Raw genomic sequence first — 17,974 nt, 5'->3', positions numbered from 1 at the left:
ACATTAAATGATACCATGGGGACAGAATCAGCAAACTCTTGAAGATGTGAAAATTCACAGAACAAACAAACCAGTTACTTTAATATATAAACTTCAAAGGGGGGAAAAAAGAGGAAGAGAAAATCTAAAAATTAAAAGAGATTGAAGAACTATGACCAAAGGACATAAGAGGACCATGTTTGCACCCTGATTGGAACAAACCAGTTCTACAAAAACGTTTCTGAAACATTCAGGGAAATTGAACATGGGCTGACAAATTTGATGATATAAAAGGATAAGTTAATATTTCTTAAGTGCGGTAATAGTATTTTGGAGATATATATATAAGGTTTTTAATTTTTTTTGGCCATGCTGCATGGCATGAGGGATCTTAGTTCCCCGACCAGAGTTTGAACCCCTGCCCGCTACAGTGGAAGCATGGAGTCTTAATCACTGGACCACCAGGGAAGTCCCTGGAGTTATATATATATATATATATATATATATATATATATATATTTTTTTTTTTTGCAGTACGCGGGCTTCTCACTGCTGTGGCCTCTCCCGTTGTGGAGCACAGGCTCCGGACGCGCAGGCTCAGCGGCCATGGCTCACAGGCCCAGCCGCTCCGTGGCATGTGGGATCTTCTCGGACCAGGGCACGAACCCGTGTCCCCTGCATCGGCAGGCGGACTCTCAACCACTGCGCCACCAGGGAAGCCCTACATATTTTTAAAGTCTTTATATTTTAAAGATAATCTAGACAAAACAATGATTCTTGGATTTGATTTAAAATAATCCAGGACTTCCCTGTGGTGTAGTGTTTAAGAATCTGCCTGCCAATGCAGGGGACACGAGTTGGAGCCCTGGTCCAGGAAGATCCCACATGCCGCGGAGCAACTAAGCCCATGCACCACAACTACTGAGCCTGGACTCTAGAGCCCACGAGCCACAGCTACTGAAGCCCGTGCGCCTAGAGCCCGTGCTCTGCAACAAGAGAAGCCACCGCAATGAGAAGCTCGTGCACCGCAACGAAGACCCAATGCAGCCATAAATAAATAAATAAATTTATATATTTAAAAAACCCTCCTTTAAAAAAAAAATAAGGTACTGTCTGGAAGTGATCACATTCTTTTCAAACTTTATATATCCTGTCCGGCTTAACTATTTTATGCAGTTGTCCAGAAATTTTTTAAAATTGTGGGAACTCATAAAACTTAACCATCTTAACTATTTTTAAGTGCACAGTACTGTTAATTATATTCATTGTTGTGCAACTGATCTCCGGAACTCTCATCTTGCAAAACTGAAACTCTATTACACCCATTAAGCAGCCTCTCCCCATTTTCCTCCCCTCCAGCCTTGACAACCACTCTTCTACTTTCTGACTCCTCTAGATAGCTCATGTAAGTGGAACCATCCAGTATTTACTCGCTCTCCTCTCCCTTTTGTGACTGGCTTATATCAGTTAGCATAATGCCCTCAAAGTTCATCCATGTTGTAGTATGCATCAGAATTCCCTTCCTGTTTAAGGCTGAAGAACATTCCATTGTATGTATGTACCACATTTTTATCCATTTTTTATGCGTTCATCCATTGATGGACATTTGGATTACTTCCACCTTTTGGCTATTGCGAATAATGCTGCTATGAACGTGGGTGTACATATGATCATGACAATGGCTTTAACAAAGCTTTAAATAAAATGCTGCATAAGTACCAAGAAGTGGCAACTCAAGCTTTAAGGGAAAGCTTCCCTTGTCCTTTCAGCTCGATGAGGGAGATTTTATACAAGAAATGGCATTCCATACAACAGAAGAAATAGCATGTTCAAAGTCATGGAGATGTAAAAGGAAAAAAATTTAAATTCAGTATCACCAGGGAACTCCCTGGTGGTCCAGCGGTTAGGACTCCATGCTTTCACTGTGGAGGGCTGGGTTCAATCCCTGGTCGGGGAACTAAGATCCTGCAAGCCGCACAGAGCAGACAAAAAAAAAAAGTTCATTATCACCAAAGGTGGCAGGTGACGAAGTCAGTGCTGACTATTCCAAGTGCAGGTGGGATTTTGTCTAAATGTTGATCAATTTTCTTTGTAATCTTTTAAAATCGCGTTTCATTTCCTGAGTGCTTTAGATTCATGCTGTTTCATGGTGGATTTTTAAAAAGACCTAATGTGACCCCGCCATTCATAGGAGGAAATAAAACACAAAGAGGCTTATAATGACATATCTCAAATTCCTACTGTTGACAGGCAGGGCTTGAACCCTAACCCACATCCAGGGTTTTCTCCATTGTCACCAGCAGAACTTCACCAGGTCTCATCACCCATTCTCAGCCTTTTAGAGTCAGAAGACTAGGGAAAAGAGTGGTGTGATTAATTCTGTAAAGATCAGAAAGTCCCCTGCATTAATGCAGTGCTTATCGTTTCCAAAGTACTTTCACGAGCACCATCTCCAGATGCTGTTACCATGTGTCTTCTCTGCCACACAGCTCACTTTTGTTGAGCAAGAACACTGTTGTTCTAGTTCCAACAGTTTCTCTCACACTGTTCTCTAATAAAAAGTCTGTGATGTTTCAACAATCCCAAGTCCCAACCAAAAGTGAGCACAACTAAATTGGAAACAGATACACTATGAATGCAGGAACACTATATTTATTAAGTCAATAATTCATTTTTAGCAATACAAGTACAGAATATATCACAATGCTGATTACAAACATACTTAGTATGGTTTAATGGTTACAAATAATGGTGGGCACTACAAGTTTGTGATAAGGATGACATGAAAGGTCATTCTGACACAATGAAGAATTAACTGCCTTTAAAAAATCTATCAATGACCTTAGGTATTTCTATAGAAATTACTGTGGCACTATTAGTGGGGATTTTCATGTAAAGAATTGACAGTGATTTGCTTTTGTTTCATTAAGAGATTTTTGAGTCTATTAAACTAAAATCCCCTGTTGCTTAGTAAAGTATAAAAATAGTACTGACCTGGTAATATTTAATAAAACATAGCATTCATTCACATCATAAAAGTGGAACTAAATTGAAAAGTTTTAGTTACCATGGCAACATATCTTCCCATAAAAGAAATCTACAGAAATGAGTAATGTTACACAAATGGTACCTGCAAAGTTATTTAGTGATCCAACACTTGTGCACCACAAACCAAGTTTTCTAGATACCTATATATAGCATATATTTTTAATCTTAAATTTTACTTTTGAAAAAAAAATGTGCACTTCAAAAAACTCACTAAGGCCACTCATGCTATAGATGCCTAGGACTGTAATTAAAGAATAGCATTATTTTAAAAAATGCCAAAGCACACTCCTTCAGATCACCAACAGGGTAAAACCAGTTTTCTGCCTAAAACATTCCTGAGATCTGTGGACAATACAACTACTAGTGTTCAAGCTGGAGATTAATTCAAATGTCAGATAAAAAAAGGAATTTTCTAGCAAGAACTGAGGTCCTCCAAAGCCAAGAGGTGAAATATACATGTTAATTCTTAAAGCAAAAATAAAACTCTTAAAAACGTTTTTACTTATAAATAAGTATTTTTCCAGTAGTAACTTTGCCATCCAGAAAAAGAACAGTTTGGAAGCAGCGAGGCTACAAATTCAGGGGGAAAAACCCAACAAAACTGAGTAGCAGTTAATACAGGTATCCTCTGCTTTCTGAAAGTTCACTTTATGCTACTCTGCTTTTATGAAAGACCTACATTAGCACCTGTTTTTGCTAACCGAAAAAAATCCAAAAGGATCTTCACTCTTACGAAAAAAGGTGAAAAGCAAAATTAGCATGCAGCGCTTGTTTTGCAGACAGCTGTTATAGAGGCAGTGGCACCCTGAGCGAGAGTGGCACTGCCAAGCTCCTCCCCTAGAACTACGCTCAGTATCTCAGCTTCAAGCCACAACTGTGCGAGTTTCTGTGCATTATCTCAATTTATTTTGTGCATCCATTAGCAAGACATGTCCTAAGGTAACTGCCTCTCTGCTGTTCACCTGTTTTGACTTAAAGAGGTTTCATGGGAACGCTCTACTTTTGGATAGCGGTGAAAGCCTCTACCTGCTACTCAGCAAACCATTCTTTCAATCTGTAAAGTATGGCCAAAAGCTTCAATCATGTTCTAGGCATGTGTTTACTGTTCAGCATTCTGTCTGCACTATAAGGCGCAGCCAGATGGCACTCTCATTATTTATGATTGCAGCCGCTGGACCTGGTTTTCACAATATTATGAACCCTTCTCTAACAGGCTAAGAACAAAGGTCTTTGTCAAATCTTTCATTTTCACAAGTGAAAGCACACCTGTGTGGGGATTACCCCAAAGCAATAATGAGTTCATTTTTTGCCGAACAGAGGCAAAATTTGATGATAATAAGGGTCTTAATGCTTCAGGCAAAGTCAGCTTTGGGGACCCATAAAAATTATGGTCTAAAAAACCCAACTGGCTCTCCTAAACTGAACGTAGGAGTGACCGACCACCTGTGTGGCTCACGAATGTTACGGGGCTCCCTGATGCACCCAACTTGAGTAGCACCAAACTTTAGCCAAAAGACTGGGTAAGAGAGAAAAAATGAAAGCCAGGAAAGGATGAGACCAAAGGCCCCTTATTTAATATTACTTTGCTGAACTTCCAGAAAAATCTTTTAAGTTGGTCTAGGATTTCTGACACACAACCCCACCATATATAAAAAGTTTGTTCAAGCAACTGGCTATTGTGAGGTAATTTTATTCTTTGCTTTGAGATTTTGTCTAACCCCAAAAATCATGATGATATTTACCTCCCTAACTTATCCTAAACATCCCTACTGAAAGGATAAATCACACACTTAAAAATAATTAGGGTATTATTCTTCATTAAAACCAGAAATAATAGCACATTAAGTTATATCACTAACAGAAACTGGCAATTTCTCTTCTCAACCTAGAGTGTCTGCATTAAGTCAAAGTATATGGATTTACAGAAAACTACATTAAAGCAGTGGCAATAAGGGGGAACTACCAATAATGACTTTTTTTTTTAAGAAAAACTGGCAGCTGTTTAATATTATCACCCTGTGATCCTAGGCTTCTAAATATCATGTTGCTTTATCACTGAGTGAGCTAAGCTGAGTTCAGACTGAATTAGAGAAGATGAGGCCTTAAGTCATTTGCTTGATTTTATCCTAGGAAATGCTATATGTGCACAAAACCAAAAATATAGATTAAAAAAAAAACTTCATATGAAAACATAAGTTTCAAAATATTTATTGAAAAACAATTTACCATGACATTCCTATACCACAAACATACCACAGGACTCTAAATAACCAACAAAAGTGTACAAAGCCTATCCTTAAAGTATCTTTGGAGGTATTAAATATATAGGCCCATGAGGATAGAGCTGAGTAACTTAAAAATGTTAGTCCTTGGTCACACAGACTATTTGGTAATTAATAAAGAGGTGCCTCTTGGCATTAGATTGTAATAAACTGGAAGGGGGAGGTGCAGGTGTGCCAATGTACTCTTTTCAAAATTAAAAATAATTCAATTTGAGGATTAAACCCAGGTTTCAAAATCACATAGCTATAATCTTAGGGTCTGGGCTTGCTTCATCTCTTTAGGTACCTCCCCTAGTCAATGCCCACCTGGGGACTTAAAAACACCGGCTCATAACTAACAAGACGGCAAATAACAGTTTTAAACAAGGTTGTATTTAGGAAGTCCAAAAAAGTGTTTAAAATCAAATTTATCTGGAATCTCCAATTACTTTTTCTGTAGTCAATGTGGTGGACAGTTTAGATTTTTTCCCCCTCCCACCCCAACATGCCTGTTAAAAGAAAACCAAAATTCAGCACACATCCACTCACCCACAGACCACTCCCAGCATTAGCCAGGAGCAACATCTCTAACAGCCAAGTCATGAACCCCTGAAAATAGGGGGGAAAAACCCTGATTCTTAACTACAGAGGCACCAAATAGGCCACTATAATAAGAACTGAGGTAACAGCAAAAGACCTTTTTTGTTTCTTGGATTGCTACATGTCACAACTTCTCAAATTTGAATATTACCTCAACATTAAATAACCTGACTGGCTTAAAAAAAAAAATCAAAACCCAATAAACAGAAAGACAAGTTAGTGAAATAGATAAATCATTAGGGGAATCTTTCCACTTGACTCTTGAATTTCAAATAAAATGACCTAGTTGCACTATTATTTACCATAAACATGAAGGATTTCTAAGAAGACTTGCTGTTTTTCGGAATTCATTTTTCCATTAATCCCCATAAACCACACAGTAACCTATAATTCCCATCTGGACATGAGCTATTTCATGACTCTTAGCCAATATACTTGCTAACTGTGTTGCTTATTAGGGTAACATTTAAAATGAGGGAGATGGCTGCAGCAGATATTTATAGACTTGCTTATGGCATTGCCATCTGTGTACCTTGACTAAAATATGCCACTGAAATTGCCAAATTCCCCTAGTTTGGTGTCTATTACATGAATATAACTTTTGCATGATCACTTTTCATTATACATCTAAATGAAATCATTCTACTGATAAAAGTATAGGCAGGGGCTAAAATATAATCTAAAGCTTCTGGTCCAAATAACCCCTTTCTACATTAGGCTGGTCCTTTTCAGATCCTCCTGGTCCTGTTAGCAAACGCTATCAGAGCATCTTGCATTTTTGTACCCCCAAAAAACACAACAAAACCAAAACAACCAAAGAGTTAGAACTGCTGGTTTATCAGCTTTCCTGTTACTTACAGATCAACACTGGTCCAGTTCAGATGAATCTGACAGTCCTTCCCTTGTAACAGAGCTCTGGAGTGGTTGTATCCACTTCTCTGGGTAAGGTAGCCAAACCTAAGTCTGGATGTCCCTCTTCTATTAGTACTTGTGTTAACTTTTCTATACTGCATATAAAGATTTTCCCCATAAAATTTCTTTACAATACAGTATTGAATACCTCCTCAAGGAAGAATTATATGTTAAAAAGTTGTTAAAATCATCCTTACATAATAAGAATGCAACTCTTTTAAACTCTTAAATAGTTTTATTTAGGGGTTCTATTTTTCTTTCAGGCTTTCTGCAAAATGAATTATTTTTTAAAAAGAAAAAAAAATTCCTGTTGTTTGTTCTACTAGGTTGAAAATATGGGCCAGATTACTTACACATGCGGTACATGCTGAATATAACTGAATATATGCTTATTCCTATGGACACTCTGCAAGATAGGGATCACCCAAATAGGGTCAATGGACTGGACCAGTGTTTCAATGCAAATTCCAGCCCCGAAAAAACAACATGATTTTGATTTCACAGTATGAATTCCCTGGAATCTGGGAAAAGGTAAATTAGTTAACTGAGGTCCTCCCTCAGCAGCTCGGTCCCTCAACATTCTGAGAAATCAGGAAGGACTGCACCACTTCTTCAGTGGACTGGGGGCTGGTGTTGACATCTTCAAGAGCATCGGTCACCGAATACTGCCGATCTCGCAGCCGGTTCCAGTTAGACAGAACATTGTGATATTCAAACACTTTCTCGTAATTTCCAACGGAGTTGTAAAGTTTAATGAGACCTCGGTAATCATATTCTAGTCCACTGTAGCCTTCACCAAAAAGTTTCTTCCCTGGAAGTAAACATAAAAAGAAAGAAAACTCAAATAAATAATGAAATAACAAGTAGTTTCCACAACACAAGCTCAGTTCTTTAAAATAAGGTGGCTTTGTTTTATTCCCTTAAAAGGAATAGATTCAATTCTTTTATCAGCATTCACCAACATAGTCCTAACCATAATCTACCTCTAGGACTTAAAAGAGATCTGAAGAATGGCAGCACCTTCAACAGCAGAAAAATACATATGCACAAGGCTATTTATTACAGCATTGTTTATAAGTGCGAAATATTAGAAACAAATGAAGATTTGTTTCAATCTACTACGGAACATCCACTCAACTATGGAACATCCATTCAAGGCATATTATGCAGCTATAAACAGAGGAGGGAGCTCCCAGCTCTTTAGGAACTGACATGGAGTCATTTATAGGGTATACTGTTGAGTTAAAAAAAAAAGCAAAGTACAAAAAAGTACCAAGAGTTTGCCACCTTTTATGTATAAAAGGGAAAATAAAATATTTATGTATCTGAACATTTGTGCAAAAAGATACACAGAAAATATGGGACTTCCAGGATTGACCAAGGTAATATATTATGGATAATGAGCAATCTCACATACATGAATATATGATTTATTGGCAAAGGTAGCACAGCAGAGGGGAAAGGACAGTCCTTTGAAAAAACGGTCCTGGTCAACTGTATATCCATACGGAGGAAAAAAAAGGCGGGCGGTGGGGGATTTGATTGCTACCTTACACCATAAATAAAAATCAATTTCAGGGCTGTGGATCTAAATGTGAATGGTAAAATAAAGTTTCCAGAAGATAATCTTCCAAAAGAGTATCTCCATGACTTTGGGGTGGGAAAAGATTTCCTAAACAGAATATAAAAAGTGTTAACCGTAAAAGAAAAGAGCAATATTTGATTACATTAAAATCTAAGAACTTCTGGTCTTTGAAAGGCACCATCAAGAAGTAAGAAGTAGGGACTTTCCTGGTGGTGCAGTGGGTTAAGACTCCATGCTCCCAATGCAGGGGGCCCAGGTTTGATTCCTGGTTAGGGAAATATATCCCACATGCATGCTGCAAACAAGAGTTCGCACGTGGACTTCCCTGGTGGTGCTTTGGTTAAGAATCCGCCTGCCAATGTAGGGGACATGGGTTCAAGCCCTGGTCCGGGAAGATCCCACATGCCGCAGAGCAACTTAGCAACCATGCACAACTACTGAGCCTGCGAGCCACAACTACGGAAGCCCATGTGCCTACAGCCCATGCTCTGCAACAAGAGAAGCCACCTCGATGAGAAGCCCGTGCACCGCAACGAAGAGTAGCCCCCACTCGCCGCAACTAGAGAAAGCCTGCACGCAGCAACAAAGACCCAATGCAGCCAAAAATAAATAAATAAATAAAAATTTTAAAAAATTAAAAAAAGACAGAGTTCGCACATCACAACTAAGGAGCCCGCCTGCTGCAACTAAGTCCCGGTACAACCAATCAAAAAAGAAAGAAAGGGAGGGAGGGAGGGAGGAAGGAAGGAAGAAGCAGTAGAGTGAGAGTTATCTGCAACACATTTAACCAACAGATACATCCAAAGTATATAAAGAACTTCTATAAACCAATAAGAAAATGACAGACAAGTCAATATAAAAATGGGGAAGAGTTTTAATAGGCACAACATTCAGATGATGACCACAGTATCTTATTTTGTAATAGGGCTGAACTGAAAACAATTCAAATGTTCCAAATATCCATTAACAGTAGAATGGATTAAATAATGATATACTAATCCAATACAATATTACACAGCACTGGAAATTAACAAGCAACAGTGACATGAACAACACAGATGTATCTCACAATTGATGTTCACCAAAAGAAACCAGGCATATAAAAATATACATTGTATGATTTCATTTATATCAAGTTAAAAAACAGGCAAACTGGGTCTATGTTAAAATCAGAAGAAGGGAGAGGATGGGCTGGGGGTAGTGTTTACACAAATATTTAAAAATAACTACTTTTGCCTTTACTTGACACTCTACTGTCATCTTTCTTACTAGTGGCTTCAACATCAATAAATAATCTTTAGCAAAATGTTTCAGATGATTTCTGAGTGGTTTCTGGATATCCTTAGCAGCTCTAAACTCATTTAAGTCTTAATAATAACACTTCCCTATACAACATATAAGACATGTTGATCTCTAATCAATTGACTAAGAAAATTTTAAAGTAACATACCAATTGCTATAGATCGCAGATAAAGTTTCTCAGCATTTTCATACTGATTCATATCATAATTATATAAAGAAGCCAGATGTCCCACTGAAAGGGCTACTTCATAATCTTCTTGACCAAGAAGTTGCTCTTTAATCTGAATTGCTTTGATGTGCATTTCTTCCGCTTCCTGAAAAACAATTAAGGTGTATTAACTATTAGATTATACTTTTTCTTATGTCAACAATTCTTACCCCATGAGTAAGATTCTTCTAAATGCCAAAGACGTCTTATGGATGGCATAAGGCAATCTGATCAGAGAACACACTATATTCTTCCAAAAGTTGCCTACGGGAAGCCTTACTGGTTTGGGGAAGCTGTGCACAAAAGCTGATGAAAGTAATAGTGTCGTATACCAAAATGACAAAAGAAAACCTGTCCTTGTAACAAAAAATTGTTAGAAGAAATTAACATCAAAATATTCTAAAATGAAAATTTCTTCTTTCAGTTAATACACTCTAAAATTTAACTGAACCTTGTTAAGAAACTCTACACTATAGTATGTTATTTTACATAGAAGTACACTTTATTTTATTTTTTGGAGTTTTGACAATTTTTATTCCAACAAACCAAATTCAGGTTAATTGAGAAATGTGTAAACTGATTTTTAGATAAAAATGAATGTCTTAAGCAGCAACTCTCATCCCGTCCTTATTGTGACCCTGTAATGGACAATAAGAATCTATGACCCAAAATTCTAAAAGGGAACTAAATTCAGTAAATTTTTATCATCACTACAATTAATAACACTTGCAATATCTTATATTTCTTACATACCTATTATGTGGCAGGCATTCTGCTAAGTGCTGTACTTAAACTACTAGCTAAGAGCTATGTTTTAAGTCTAACTTAAACTACTAGCTAAGAGCTATGTTTTAAGTCTATAATAACTGTTTTAGCCTTTATGGTTTGATATATTTATTTTTCTAGGGTCTGTATTTTTGAATTTTACTTATATTTTGACTGTCTTTTTTAAAAAATTTATTTATTTTTATTTATTTATGAATTTTGGCTGCGGTGGGCCTTCGTTGCTGCGCGCGGGCTTTCTCTAGTTGAGGCGAGAGGGGGCTACTCTTCGTTGCAGTGTGCGGGCTTCTCATTGCAGTGGCCGCTCCTGTTGCGGAGCATGGGCTCTAGGCTCGCAGGCTTCAGTAGTTGTGGTGCACCGGCTTAGCTGCTCCGCGGCATGTGGGATTTTCCCAGACCAGGGCTCGAACCCGCGTCCCCTGCATTGGCAGGTGGATTCTTAACCACTGCACCACCAGGGAAGCCCCTGTTGTTTTATACTAGCCATTTTCTCAATTCTTATGTGAAATAATGTAGGAGTATAATAAATGTATACCTTATTATTTAAGATTACTAAAGAAGCATTATTTAAGATTTACTTATTATGTAAGATTATACTTTATTACCTAAGATTATTTAGAGAGAGAAATATATAGTAAAATGTGCTTCTAACCTTAAATTTTCTCATTGACTGATAAAGTCTTCCAAGGTTTCCATAGTGTTTTGCAGTCTGTACATTAAATTCCCCAAAAGCTTTTTTAGCTAGCTGGAGTGAAGACAGGTGCAAATCATGAGCTTCTTGAAGCAACCTCTGTTCAGTTTCTTTATTATGACAGTCAATTGCAATCTCCTCTAAAATAAGTGCTGAATAAGAAGGCAATAAAATTAGTGCATTTCCAAACCATGTATCAAAGCTAATCAGAACATAAAATTTAAAACTAAATTTTACAGATGTTAGTTGTATATACTTATATATGCTTATGGTTTAGAACCATAAACCATATCCCATGCCACAGAACTGGTAAAGATGAAAGTATTCCATTTTAATGAAAAAATACACTTTTGGTCATTCTATTTTGCACAGTATAATGAATTTCAAATTTAAGAAAAACAATGGTATACAACAAATTATTTTGTAGAATTACTCTCTATTTTACCAGACCTGTTATGCTTTGCTGATGTGAATTTGTTGTTTAAGCAAATACAAGGAAGACAAGAATAAAGAGGCAAATTTTTTAAAGTTGTGAAAAAGTTGTCAAGGAGTACCTAAGCACTGCTGAAAATTTTGAAACCACACTTTGTAAATTATATAACCTTTAACCAAATACAGCTAAAAGAACTGGTTTCCTCCTAACTCACTTGACCAATCAAACCAGTCAAGAAGATAATTTAACTTCAAAGTCCCATTCAAGACCCTCAAATTCCATTTAAAGTCTTAAAAACACATATTCTTTTACCAGGCAATTTTATTTCTAGGAAAATTGTCCATATGCACAAAAGTAAAAAGAGATTTAGTTCACTGTAGCATTTTTAAAGAACAAAAGGTTAAAAAACAATTTAAAGGTCCAATAAGACAGGTGAGGTTAAGAACATTAGAAAAAATGATATATACCTACATGTACTGAAATGGGAAAATGTTGATAATATATTAATTGAACAAAGCAGATTACAGAACTAAAAAAAATTATTCACTCATTTCAGCATTTGAAGAAAGAAAAGTTTAAAAGAATATTCACCAAAATGTTGATTCTGGATCGATGAGATTTCAGGTAACTTAATTTTTTCTCTTTTCTAACTTTTAATTTTTGACATTAATCGTGTATTACTTGCATGACTTTAAAAATGCAAACCTAGAGGGGAGGTAAAACCCAGTTCCAGAATTAAGGTAAAAGTTATCCAACATGCATGGAATTACCACATGGGTGACCCAATCATGTTGGCAAAATGAAAGCCTTGGTAGTGATTTGCAGAAGAGTTAATAAGAAGAAAGTGGTATGTGGTAAGAGCCTTACAACATTAAGGGTAACCTGATATGAAACTGAGTTTCAGAAGCTTGAATGATAAAACTGAAGGTATGAGAAAAACCCATCTTCAGTTTCCTACCCTTGTCACTGCACAGTAATAATTTGTGATTCTTCCATCCTCTCGTCAAAAGAAAGGACTGACTGAATGAATGAATGAGTGAAAGGAAAGAGAGGAAGGAAGGTAGGAAAAGGTAAAGAAAGAGGCAAAAGAAATGTATTCTGGCCTATTAACAATGTTATATGAGAGATGTGAACAACCTTTCATTATGAACCACTGCAAATTCTTAGAGTTGTAGGCAAATACTTTAAATCAGTGAATTGGCTATTTTAGTAATATGCAGTCTAATCCTGAGGAAATAAACAAATACCCCTATTTTATACCATATACCATCGATTTTAAAGTTATCAGAGAGTAGACATCTATTATAATTGATAGCGAAAGAAATCTTAAAAAAAAACATACATACATGTGTGTATATATATATGAGACTAGATTACAAAGGGTACCTTTCACCCTCTTTGAAGAAGCCAAAAGAAGATGATCTTCAGGTAGGATGTGGGTAATGATACCAATAGCTCTTTCTGCATGAAATCTGCAATACAGATAGATATACTCTGGCATTTCTTTTAAGTTACAAATAATTTAAGCATTAAAAAAAATCACAATTTATAATACTGAATTTCTAAAACTATCTGTGGAAAAGGACCAGTTTTTTTTTTTTTTTTAAAGTTCCAATCTTTTGTAGACTGAACTTTTAAACATCCAGTGGATTCCCATCTCCCTCAGAATCAACAGTGAAGTTGCTATCACAGCCTATAAGGCTCAATATAATATGATTTTTCACTGGGCTACCTCTCTGACCTCATCTCCTACCATTCTCAGAAACAATCCCCTCTTTTCCTTCCAGACACACAGGAACTGCAGTTTTCTGAACACGTAAAGCACGTGCTCACCTATGACTCTTGCACTCGCTTTACTGTCTCTCTGTAATGGCTGTCCCCTAAATATCCACATGGCTTACCCACACTGAAGTTTTTCCAGACCAGCCTGTACAAAAGACCCTAAAAAATCTACCATCACTCTTTAAACTCTTAGCTTACTTTATTCTCCTTCATAGCATGTATTCTCACCTGACATGTTTGGTTATTTGTTCATGGCCCATCTCGTCAAACAGAAAGCAAGCTGTTTGTCTATTTTATCTGCCAGATAATCTCAAACAACTCCACGCCTTCTATTCCCAGCTTCCAGGTAATCATTAGTTTTCTCAGATCTGTCTTTCAGTTCACTGTCTCTTTAGTTGTGTCTAATCTGCTGTTTAACTTGTCTACTTTTAATGTCAATGACTATTTTCCAATTCCAGCTATTATAATGTTTTTTGTAATAAAAGTGCTTATTAAGACAATTCATACCAACACAATTCACCCATTTAAAGTGTACAATTGAAGGTTTTTAGTATATTACAGAGTTACGTACCCATCACAATTAATTTCAGAATATTTTCATCACCTCAGAAAGAAACCTTGTGCCCTTTAGGAGTCATTTCATTTTCCTCCAACTCCACCAGCCCTAGGCAACCACCAACTTACTTTCTGTTTCTACTTGTTTGCCTGTATCTAGATAGTTCATATAAATGAAATTATACAATATGTGGTCCTTTGTAACTGGCTGCTTTCACTTAGCACAATGTTTTAAAGGTTCATTCATGCTGTAGGATGTATCAGTTGTTTTATTTTTTTAATTGAACTATAGTTGATTTACAATGTTGTGTTAGTTTCAGGTGTATGGCCAAGTGATTCGGTTATACATACATATATATCTATTTTTTTTTCAGATTCCTTTTCCCTTACAGGTTATTACAAAATACTGAGTATAGTTCCCTCAGTTGTTTTATTTTTATATCTGCCTTCTTTCCTTCATTTTCCCTCCAAAATATTACTGATTCCTTCTTTTATATCAGCGCCAGCACATTTTTTTCTGTAAAGGGCCACATAGTAAATATCTCAGATTATGCGGCTACACTCTGTCCCAACTACTCAACTCTGCTGTTACAGCATAAAAGCAACCATAGACAATACATGAGTGCATGAGCACTGCTATGTTCCAATAAACCTTTATTTTGCCTTCAGGCCATAGTTTGCCAACCCGTTTTATATCTTTAAACATTTAAGAAACCTTACTTTATAGTATCAGCCATAAAGTTCTGCTAACTGATATTTTTAGTGTTCTAATCTTGATCATTATGTCTGCTGACTCACCCATGGGGGAAATGTTCCCTTATTTAAATATTTTTTATGATGAGTTCATCTCAGGTACAGCTAGATCTATGGGAAGTCTGTATGGCTTGGACAGAAGGTTAATTATTTCCAAGAGTTTTGCATTTTCTCCTGAAAAGCATCCCAGGAGAACTAGCAGTCCCAAAGTGCTTCTTAATGTTTTCCTCAGTTTGGGGGTTCCTGCATGCATGATGCCCAAACACAACGTGGACATCTATAAATTATAAATTCCCCTGTGAGGCTCCTTTTTTTTTCAACTGAGGGCCCAACTTTAGTTGGACAAATTTCCATGTCACCTCTCTTGCCAGCGGGCAGTTTTTTCCCCTAGTCTGCTCTTTCTCCGAGGGTGTAGCCTTGATCTTGGCTTCATGTGAGGGTTTCACTTCTAAGCCACAGCTTCCTATGGGCTAAATGCCTTGTCTCTTAAACCCAGGATTGCTGTTCAACCAAGGTTACAGAAACTTCTAAGCCTTCTAAGCCTTTCCACCCCACAACACTCATACTGTAGTTCATGCCTACCCTTTTTGGATTTTAGTCCATTACTGGCCCTTGGGGATTTCTTCTCTATCTTACAAGCTCAGTTATGCATTTAAAAAGATGATTGTTACATTATTCAGTATTTCTGCATGTTATGAGCAAGTTTTTAGGTTAAGTCTGTCATTTAACCAGACACTACTGTATTAGTCAAAGAAAAATTACTGAAGGAGACACTTAAAAAATAAGTCATATTCTATATGGAGATCTATGTCTCAACATTAAACCACATAAGATCTAAACAAATGGCTTATAAATTGATATGATTTTAAATGACTTCAAGAACATTTTAGGTATCTTGTTCAAGTTCCAGGAGGACAAATTTAATCCATAAGATACACTGAAAAGTATTGCATTGGGAAAAAACAAAACAAAATATAGCAACAGTATTTAATCCCTCACTGAAAAGGAAAGTGGAACTTACAGTGCATTGTCAAATTTCCCAGAGCTATACTGGTGAACATAAGAAGAATAAGCCAAGTCTTCATGAGCTGTTGCTACATGGATATTTTTGCCACCAAACACTGACTGCCGAATGTCAAGGGCTGCCTGAAAGAGTCATGAGAATAACTGGTAATACTGTGAATCCTTAAAAGACACTACCCAGTTAAATTAAGCATCCTAGTAATTTAAATATAGATTCTATATACTCAATCCCATCAGTTTTGAAAAAAGTCCTGCTGTATTTAAATCACAACAGAACATAAAATTCACCTACAGCCTGATTTTCTAAAGAGTAAGTTTGACTTAAAAGGCAATGGCTTAATAATAAAATCATTCACATGTCTTAGGAATTACATTAGTGTTTTTCTCTATGTCCTCTTCGGAAGTAAACTATAAAATCAAGGATACCTTGTCCAGAGTGATGGCATAACACATCATTTTCCTGAGACGGACTGAGATAAGGCCTAAAATAATTGCTATCAAGCCTCCTTGCTACTACAAAGGCAGCTATAATGATTTGAGATAAATCAACAACAAAGACAAGCCATCATCTCGGTAAATGAAAAATGGAAAACTACTCTTAAATACTGACCCACAACCCCCGAACTTTTTTCCTGGATGATACTCTTTAATTCCTAAAACATTAAGTTTTAAGCCTTCTAGGTACTATTTAGTAAAATAACGGAGTACCATATATGAGGAAGGGCTCAGAAAGAGTTATTTTTAGACAGTGGTTTATACATCACAAATTACAGGTCAGCAAGTCAATTTAGGTTGAAAGAAAAAAAGTGTAACTATTAACATACCTGATAAATTGCAACAGACTGACAGATATTATCTACATTGAGTAAGTAGAACCCATAATCTAGCAGTGTATCAGAATATTTTGGGTGTTTGGATCCAAAATGATCCCTATAAAAAGATACAAAACTATTAGGATATAAAGTAGAAAGGAACAATTTGAAATGGTATTTTTAATAACAATCACCTACCGTGCCAAATACACTGCATGCTTAATTAACTGTTCTGCCTTCTTAAATTCACGTTTTACAACACAAGCCTAAAGATAAAGTGAAAAATTGTTAAATAACTCTGAAACAGTTAATTAGTGTGTTGAAACAAGTATGGCTTATATTGATATAGTCAAACTGGTTGAAAAAAGCATCTTCAAACATAAACAGAATGGTTCTATTTGTAATTTCTTTCCTTCCAAGTATTTGAAAATTCCATTATAAACAGATCTGTACATACCCTGGGAAATTACAAAACTTAAAATTTTGATAGTCATGCCCAGAACAAACCTGTTATAACAAAGTTACCTTAAAAAGCTGGTATATTCCCATCCTTACATATTATTAAAACAGAGGCGGGGAGGGTTCACCGTATTATTTTCTAAGGTACTTATTTATATCCCCGTTCTACAGTGGCTTACAACTATTTTGTAGTTTTCCATCTAATAACTTTTAAATGCACAGAATTCCAAGTATTCCTATTACTTCTTAAAATATTTTGATTCATGAGACAGCCAGTAGTCTTTAACTGTAAATATTATTTGCATACAGAAATGTAAATCTTGCATATATATTAAGCTGTCTTTATATTAAATGTATATTCAATGTTTTAAATTAACTAAAAACATATTAATGTCTCTTCTAGCTCTAATAATAACCTGAATATTTATGCTGTTTACTTGCTCTAAAATGACTTATTTCATAAATTTCGCAGAAATCTTAAACTCTTCTAAATCTATAATTTTAGAATAATTCTTCTAATTGAAATTTCCATAAGTAAAACCAACCAAAATGGAATATTCAAAACTGAAAAACCTCTGGGTAGAAAGAGTATATCTGAAAAGTACATCAATGCTTCAAAGCCTCAGTGTACCAAAGCAGCAATTTTTAAATATTACTAAATGGCTTCAAAGACTTAATGCATTTTTTTTTACAGAGTAAGAAGAAACTAGAGTAAAAATCAAATAAGTATTGCCTACCAACTCAAGAAAAAAAAAGCTATCACACTGTGACACTGCCAATACTGTGAC

At 36.1% G+C, this 17,974-nt stretch overlaps 1 protein-coding gene across 1 annotated transcript in view; it reads right to left on the bottom strand.

Moving 5' to 3' along the window:
- Window positions 1-2,615: 2,615 nt before the first annotated feature.
- APPBP2 (amyloid beta precursor protein binding protein 2) overlaps window positions 2,616-17,974 on the bottom strand; it is a 70,139-nt gene continuing 54,780 nt past the window's right edge. The window contains exons 7-13 of the mRNA XM_019945450.3: window positions 16,926-16,993; window positions 16,740-16,845; window positions 15,914-16,038; window positions 13,189-13,274; window positions 11,331-11,521; window positions 9,836-10,001; window positions 2,616-7,611 (exon numbers count right to left, since the gene is read on the bottom strand). Of these exons, the coding sequence (XP_019801009.1) occupies window positions 7,358-7,611; window positions 9,836-10,001; window positions 11,331-11,521; window positions 13,189-13,274; window positions 15,914-16,038; window positions 16,740-16,845; window positions 16,926-16,993 (996 nt within the window). The 3' untranslated portion in view covers window positions 2,616-7,357. The remainder of the gene's footprint in view (window positions 7,612-9,835; window positions 10,002-11,330; window positions 11,522-13,188; window positions 13,275-15,913; window positions 16,039-16,739; window positions 16,846-16,925; window positions 16,994-17,974) is intronic.

Source organism: Tursiops truncatus, chromosome 20 (assembly GCF_011762595.2).
Source record: "Tursiops truncatus isolate mTurTru1 chromosome 20, mTurTru1.mat.Y, whole genome shotgun sequence".
Classification (NCBI taxonomy): Eukaryota; Metazoa; Chordata; class Mammalia; order Artiodactyla; family Delphinidae; genus Tursiops; species Tursiops truncatus.
The sequence above is the reverse complement of the archived record's forward strand: the minus strand, read 5'-3'. Positions and strand labels throughout refer to the sequence as shown.